The sequence below is a fragment of the Patiria miniata genome, unplaced genomic scaffold (genome assembly GCF_015706575.1).
Source record: "Patiria miniata isolate m_02_andy unplaced genomic scaffold, ASM1570657v1 HiC_scaffold_7, whole genome shotgun sequence".
NCBI classification, from domain to species: Eukaryota; Metazoa; Echinodermata; class Asteroidea; order Valvatida; family Asterinidae; genus Patiria; species Patiria miniata.
The window spans coordinates 30,058,332-30,067,235 of NW_024037074.1; the positions used below are offsets into that span (position 1 = coordinate 30,058,332).

Genomic DNA, 8,904 nt, shown 5'->3' on the forward strand with positions numbered 1-8,904 from the left:
CGACTTGATTCTTTATACATGTTTTGTATTTGTTTTCAGGTTCATGTCATGCATGTCCACTTTCCTACTTAAGATAAAGCCAAAAATATAGTTATTTTGCGAATTTGTACTTCCCCACCCCTCCCAATAAATCCCCACAATGATTAAGAAATAGTTATTGCATTGCCAGCATAAACACTTAGTAGGACCCCCCCCCAAAAAAAAAAAAAAAAAACCCGACGAAGTCTTAAAAACATGTTTAATGCGTTTACATGAAACATCGTTTTACTTCCCTGTTTCGAAAAGACACGCAACCAGTTTATTATAGTCGGGTGCCTTTACTCCGCGTTTACTTATTGTGATCCCGTGTACGTGTGGAGCAGGGCACGAAACCGCCACGCACGTTCTTTCAGAGCGGTGTTATTTTCGTGACCTGGGCACTCGGAATAGACATCCTTTTTGAGTGATCCTGACTACCTCGGATACTCAAGAGAAACAAAGTTATAAAATAAAGGTAGCTTAATAATGTCGCTTTTCATCAAATTGTCAAAACATTCTGCCCAACTTCGTTTAGTATAGAAAAAAAGACGATTTTCACCGACCGTAAATTCACCACAACAACGGTCATATTTCCTTCCCCATATTTCACAAAATAGTTGCTTAAAACTTAATTATTATCATTTAACAATTAAACTATACCCTTGTCAATCTCTATTTCAAATAAAATCCTACTTTTAAAGACACGTTAAGCGGAAAATGAATTTCGAAGATTGGATCTCGATCCTATCTCATGAATATTCATATTTCCAGTGTGTTCGTGCATACGCTGCAAATAAACGAAAGCACTTTCGGGCATGCTGCGCGCTGACTGGGCTGCTTTCGCCGGGGGATAGTGCCGCTCCGGCTCGGTTGCCGTCACCTGAACATGAAGGTCAGTGTCTTGTGGTCGATTGTCCGTGGTCTGAGTTGCTGTCCCGGCAGTACGGCGGTCGATGAGTTCAGCGTGCTCCGGCTGATCGGCATGCACCAGCGGAGCCGTCCACAACGGTGGATCAGTGTGCATCGATGGAGATGTCCGCAACGATGGAGCTATCAATGTGCAGCTAAAGTTCTCCGCAGCAGTTGGATCAGGACTGGAAAAGTCGGTGCATCCACGAACCTCGATCCGATGGACAGCCGCCATGCTCGCCAGTATCACGGGACGGGGCTCCACGTCAACAGCAGGGCTATCATCGCTCGCAGCGGCCTCCCTGCTCGTGGTCTCCCCATTCACGCCACAACCCGGCCTACCATCAACTTCTGCCCCCGGACCGCTGAACAGGCTTGCTCGTCGTTCATCTTCATCCCGATCCGCACTGGTATAATCATCGGAGCTGTACATCGCTTCCAATTCGGCGATCATTTTATTGATCCTCTGCAACACACCTACCGCTGAACAGTTGCCTGTGGATTGCGTCTGTCCGAGGAATGGGCTGATCCACAAATCTGCCGCTCCAAGGAGTCTCCCACCTTCCGAACGTCAATGATGACATCGTTGATGGCGTCCACGATCTCAACTGCGGCTCGGCTTTCCGTCATTTCCAGTGATCTGAGTCAAAAATCCCGTCAATATCCCACCAGCTGCCACCATTTGTCGCGGGATCCTACTGGGCTCTTGGTCCGCCAAATCCGGCCAAACGCTAGAAAGGGGGACAGACAGACGGGATTTCTAACTCTGAAGGAAGATCTCATTTATTTCGCCAAGTGGAGTCTGCGGGCAACTTGCCACACCGCTACCAGAACTGCAACTGATCAATTCCCAGCATAGACATACACACAATCTGAACAAATGTATACAAATGTAGCAACTTTACCCAACCCTGGAATCCAGCCAAGTTCTTCCCGCGCAATTGAACAAAAGAACCCCACTTAGCCAACCTATTTGTAGAGCCTATTTCCGGAGCGCGCGCTAGCCAGACCCAAATCCAGGTCAGGTGCGCGCCGCCGGAGCCCCTCCGCCGGGGCACTAGTGCTAAGAAAGCAATGACAACAAAAGTGTGCATATGACTGTCCGTTACAATAATATAAAACTTGATGTATGATATTCCTAATGTTACTCTTGCACGATTGTAAAGCGATAAAACTTTATTTCTATATTTATGAAAACAATATGTATATAGATACATAAGAACAGGAATTCACTTTTAAAGCAAAACTCATTGTTTTAAATGTTACTTTTAACAGTGTAGTAAAAGGGGTAAATATAAGTTTATCAAACCGAAAAAATATGACAATCAAATTTAGATGTCTTTTTTGGTGGGGAGTGATGATGGAACAGCGGCGTGACCAAGGGGGTGAGGGTAAGGGGTTGGGGATGGGGAAGGGCGCACGCCCCCCCCCCCCCTCCCCCACCCGGTCGTCCCTTTCACTGAAAATTTGCTTGTCCTTTTCATGAGCGGATTTTTTTTTCACGAGTGCCCTTTTCAACTTGTGCCACCATAAATAACGCCACCTATCGTCAAATATTATCTCCCCATAGAAAAGTGTCAGGCCTAGAACCCCCCCACCCCCCCCCCCCCCCACCCCCGCTATACGATTTAATTGAGGCTAGGTGACAGGTGGGTGAAAAAAGAGAAACCGTCGACCTCTCAGCACGGATGCTCCAAAACTGTCCCCCCCCCCCAACTGCAATATCCAGCCCCCCGCCCCAACTCGGTGAGAACACTGGCTACGCCGCTGTATGGGAGTGGTACTGTGGCAACAGATGCCCATATTCTGAACAGCCAATGCGCTCTCCAGATCTTCTTATATCAATGTCAGGGTCTAACTCACATCTTTTAAAAAGTGAAATTGGACGTTTGACCATTTTTTTTTCCCATTGTACTGATTAAAATCCTACATATACCATTGTAACAAATGCTTTATACAGAATACAAAAATATACTCAATGCCTGTGTGTTTGAGACGAACTGAATAATGCTTTAATTATTTCGCATGTATCCTGCTTATTTCACGTCTTTTCTATTTTGCGATTTCAAATTAACAACTCTTTAAATAGGGACCTCAAAATAACGTTATTGTTGCTAGAATTTATTATCATGGGTACTCGCCAACAATTGGCTAAGGTTAATATTGACAGCATCAATGTTGGGGAGTCCAGACTTTCCCCTGTCTCCGTTGTGAAGAGTCTGGGTGCCTGGTTCGATGCAAACTTGACAATGTCTACTCATATCACAAAAATGTGTGGTACGGCTTTTTATTATATATATATATTTACATAATATTAGACGTATCAGAAAGTATCTGACCAGGGAATGTACTGAAACGTTAATTCAATCTTTTATTTCTAGTCGGTTGGATTATTGAAATGGCCTCCTCTATGGATTGCCTGACGTTCAAATATCACAGCTTAAACGTGTGCAAAATTCCTGTGCCAGACTAGTCTGTAACGCTTACAAGCACTGTCATACCACTCCACTGTTTTTTTTTTATTTACATTGGCTCCCGCTGAGATTCAGGATTGAGTTTAAAGTTCTGTTAATAACTTATACAATTCTTTATGGTCTCGCTCCCTTATATTTATGCCATCTAATCCAAAAACAATCTTCATTCAATTACAATCTCAGATCTTCCAATGACAAAACACTCCTCAGCTACTCAGCAAGTCGAACCAAGGTCACCCTTGTTGATCGTGCATTTGAGTGTGCTGCACCTAAATTATGGAATGCACTGCCATTAAATATCCGTGAAGCAAGTAGCCTGAATGTTTTTAAACAATTACTTAAAACTCATCTTTTTATGAGAGCTTTTTATTGATTTTTTTTGTACCCTGTATTAGTATTCATTGTATTGTTGTATTTTGCTTTGTTTGTTTATATCAATTGTGCGTATAAGTCTGTTTTTTTTCCATTTTTTTTTATGACTGTAATGCGCATTTAAACATATTTTAAATGGAATTTGCGCACTATACATTAATAAATTATTATTATTATAGTTGTGTATTCGTAAGACATAATAAAACAGTACTAAATGCTACAAGGCCCCATATTCCTTTCTTTTGTTTCCATATTTTTTTCTTGACAAAGCCAATAAGGTGTAGACACGAAACCCACCAAGGACTTTGGCTGAGGTCCTCGGTTATTGGGTGATCGAGTTGAACATGAAGTTCAACATTGGCAGGAACATGAACCTTGATACGGAGGTATGTTAAGTGTAACGTCATGACGACGTCATCGGGTATCAAATTACAATCGAGTTTAGTTCAAATATGACCGTTTTGTGTCAATCACAACTCATCAACAGAAAACGATTAAAAATGCATGTTCACATTTTTTTGGTCTGATCAATCATGCCTTTAACAGTTGTTTTGTTGTATTAGTTAGTCCTTGACTTTCGGGTTAACGGAAGGTCAAAGTTAGGTGAATTCCAAATACCGAAGGAGGCGCAAATATTAAAACAAACAAAATTTCGTTCACACGGTTCAAGGGATGGAGATGAAACTTGTACAAACATAATCCTTGTCTAACAATGTGACAACAATACGTGTGCAGGCACCATGACGTCATCACACATTAAAATAAAAGCGATTTATTGTCAAAATCGGACATTATACTTTCAACTTTATCTCTTGAAGTGAACTGTTTACCTGGAATACATTTAGTGAGGTATTACCATTTTGTTTTGGGTAATAGTTTTACATCCATGCACAAAACCGCTTGACCTTGACTTGAAAACTTTCGTTCCTTAAATGAATGTTTTTATGCGAAAACCGTTTCAGTTTCATAATTTTCCTGGGTTTCGTTTGCATGAACATGTTTACAACTGAGTTAGGCAATTCAAAAACAAATTAGTTTAGCCCGCCATCACCCTGCGTTTGTTACAAGGATAAACGCAACCCTCTAGTTTTGTTATGTCAGTGAAGTCCCTAATCGTAAATGATAATCTATTCACAAATGAGTCAACCTTTTTATATTTTCATAATTCAGTTAAAATAAATCAGTTTCCATTTTCGTATATATTACCAAAAGCTCTCAGCTTAATTTACCCTCCCCAAATCTGAATCTTATCTCGTCCCAATCCACAGTTCATACTTGTGTCGCAGTTAGTCTGTCAATACACAAACGAGACTTCTCTACTGCGACATGGTCACTTCTGGACTTGGCGTCCTCAATGGCGGCATAACGGGTGTGGAGCTAAGTCCTCGGATGAAATCGGCCGCATGGAAGGTAACATGATACCCAAGGGAGACTGTGACAGTGGCATGCAGAGGGCGATGTTCAGGGTCCCAGTCAAGTCCAGGATTTAACAGTAAACAAAACAAATGAAAATGCGCCTTGCCAGTCTGGCGAAGTGACATGGTAATCAAACTTACATAATGGCACGACTCGGGCTTCATGCGATCTTGGAACCCTGCGGACTTTGACTTGTTCCTCACAAAATGGGCATTGGCAGAATTACAATATGTGGAAGGGAATGGAGGAGGTGACCACTTTGCAAATAAATGAGGTTTCTCACCCTCCCCATCCCCACTGAAGCTCCGCCCCTGCCCCTAAACGGTAGGGTCAGACAGGTCCGTAAGCTGTGGTTGGAATAACGAAATGTTGGTACAACTCCCACCCATCCAGTCTCATTCTCAAACTCATCGTCAACCACTCCGCCTTGTTCTCTATGAACGTCCCCTTCCTTCATCTCACCCTCAACCCCACTCACCCTAAATCGTAACCCATCTCCCCATATCTGTACCCTAAAACAACATCCACCCTCCACGCTTCCCATCCGCAACCAACGAAAACCCATTTCCCTTAACTACTCAACCCCACCCACCTTTGCTCCTACCCTCCCTTAATAACCCATCCATCTTCCACACCCACCCACCCTCAAGCCAATCTATGCCTAACCTTTAAACCCTACCCCAAATTCAGTCCTCCTAACCTTTAAAATTAAACAAAAACATCATAACACACAACCTTAAACTTTCTCTGCATAATGTTTAATATAACAACTATAATGATAAATATATTGAAGATTGAACATGACTGTGTAGGCTACTTGTGAGAAATGTGTAATGAGAGACATATTTTGGATTGTAGTTTCCTGTAAATTCCACTATGACTTCTTCAAAAATAATTGTGTATTTTGGAAGATTTTGGCACCACACCCAATGTCCAGCCTGAAAGGTTTCCGAAAAGCGGCATGTAGTTTAATACTGCAGTTTAATACAAGCTAGATAAAGTTTTAAATAATTATTTTTTATTTTCTTCGTAGTGATTCGATACTCATCACGTATAATAACGTCGTGTTGTAAATTATGTAAGCTGTCAAACAGAGTGATGTCATCAAATGTACCAAAAAAGTAAGCAACACTTTTCTTACAACCAATAATAAACTATAACAAACCGCTACTGTATTATAACATTTAAAACTATTAAATCATAAATAAATATAAGAATTAAGCTCTCAAAGACAATACGTTGTAACACCATGTGAGAAAAAGGGAATTATAAAATTGGAGAATGCACTGAGTGATGCGATGCAATTCAAATGCAAGCTAAAAAAAAAAAAATTGAGGGCTAATAAATAAAAGTGGGGCCTAAAAAAACATCTGGTAGCTTTTCACCTTTTCATTTCATTGAAATTTGGCTGTGAGATCTTTATTAGGAAATCAGGGTTGAGCAAGTGTATAAGGACATGCTTCCGCTGACAACATGTTGACATTGTGAGCATGGATGGATCCAGATGGCATGATCCAACAAAAAAACCTTTAGAAACCTAAGAGAACGTCATGAGGCTCTATTAAATAAATATAGCTCTATGGGTAACGTACGTAATCCGCAGGATCCGCAAGCATCCGTACTGATTCGTGCACTCCCAGTGCATGTTAACGTATACCCAAATGTGCTCATGTAAATAGAGTTCACACATTACATTTATATTGATTTTTTTATGCAATTAAAATGTTTCCTCTACATAGATTAGATTTCGAATCAATATCATGCAAGCAATACAAAAAATAACAACTTGCCTATGTAACAATATGTGCATGACAATCAATGTAATGTGTGCCTTATTCACACCAAAATGCTGAAAAAAAAATACACGAATTTTCTTTATGACGATCGACTCTTCTATTTCTACATACATGTAAATACCAACGTTTCAAACAGGATAATATTTTCAGCTTACATAATAAGTTCCATATTTTTTGAAGTGCTGCCTTGATATACACACTGCTAATATTAAGTACTCCAAACACTTTGTCAAACCAATGCCGTAAACATATCAACGAATGCGGTAACAACATTATCTAAGTAGATTATTTCTGATAGCAAATTTATTTGAAATTTACACCTACTCGTTGGATATTTGTTTCGGGTGAACAGAGGAGCGACTGAAAATTTGGCAATGCGACTGATCGTGTATTTTACGCGCGGTTAACGTTTGTTTATTCGGGGTAAAGGAGGAAACCACTGAATGAGGTGTGGTGATAGGTTCGACTACCATACGCCTTACCGTACATAGTCATATACACAGCGTCTCCTCGCTGCAGAACCAACACCGCGCTCCCAGACACATGTTCACGTTGATTTTGTACCACATATGCTGTGACCACCTTGTAGCTGTTTTTTACAAGATGGATTTCAAGGGAACCGCTGGTGCTATACTTAAGAACAGAAAACGTAAATACGTAGGTACCCGGCAAACTACACGTAAACGTACCGGTGCCCAGATCGAAGCTGGTACCCGGTAGAAGGGTCTCGGTTTGCTGGAAGGGCAAACGGGTGTCGTGACTCGTATAGGTATCCGAGCTGCTCGTCCTCACCACGGTGAATGCTACCCGCTGGTTGGAGTCGTCTGGTGTCTCCCCTGTCTCACCCTTCTGACCTTTGACACCAGTTTCCCCAGTTCCTCCAACAAAACCAGGTAGCCCCCTTGGACCTACCTTGCCGGGTAGGCCAATCCCATAATCACCTTTAGACCCAGTGTTACCAGGTGCTCCCCGCTCACCCATAGGTCCAATCTCACCTTTGTGACCTTTCTCACCTACATCGCCCTTTGACCCCGGCTGACCGTACGGCCCCATCGGTCCTCCTGGCCCAGGCAGACCTGGTATGCCGGGTATTGCAGCAGGTCCCTGGCAGCACTGCTGACACACCTGAGACGCAGGACCATCGCCATCCGAGGGAACCGGCCCAGTAACGGAAGCTCGGAGCTTGACAGAGTTACCCAGAAGGAGGGCGATTGATAATATTGCCACACAGATCTTCATCTGTAAAGAAAAATAACAATAAAATACGTGTACATGAGAACAAATGAAATGAGGGGAAAATGAGAGAAAAACATATTGAAGTCATGCAGACAAACCGGGGAATCACATCTAAGTAAGACTTATGAAAAGTTGTCGTCGTTTGGAAAAAAAATGAATGATTTGTAGATGTGAACATTTTGTATTCCTCTTAGTCAAAACCTATCAAGTTTGAAAAGCTTCTATTTAACATTTTCACTGAACGAAATTCATTTTCTGTAGACGAAAATAATGGTAATACTTTAGAGTGAAGCAGCCGTACTGGTTCTTTTGCGACGAATCCGCCCTTAGACAAATTCGAATGACGGATCTTCCTCTCTAAAATGAAATGTTGTCACCAAACTTTGCCGGTCTAAAAGTGCCTGAATCTGAAAAAAGAACCGCTGCAGAAAGTTGATTTTCAAAATCACTCCATTTCATCATGACATTATGAATGGAACATGATTTTTGATATCACTCCTGCGAATTTGGGCAGAAATAAACTCGATCAGTATTTGAGGACCGGGGTATTTTGGGACTTCTTAGAACCAGGAGGCACATTGTGTTCCCCGTCCTAATTTCCATACGCAAAAACCGAGTTTTCTAAAAAAAAATTGGCAGGCATGTTGAGTGGCCAGTTATCTATACAATGACACCATTTGGTT

The 8,904-nt window shown here is 41.7% G+C and overlaps 1 protein-coding gene across 1 annotated transcript; it reads right to left on the minus strand.

Moving 5' to 3' along the window:
• Positions 1-7,399: 7,399 nt before the first annotated feature.
• On the minus strand, positions 7,400-8,224 carry LOC119744886 (collagen alpha-1(X) chain-like). The gene has a single exon (XM_038221078.1). It carries the CDS (start codon positions 8,222-8,224, stop codon positions 7,400-7,402), a length of 825 nt encoding a protein of 274 aa, XP_038077006.1.
• Positions 8,225-8,904: the final 680 nt, after the last annotated feature.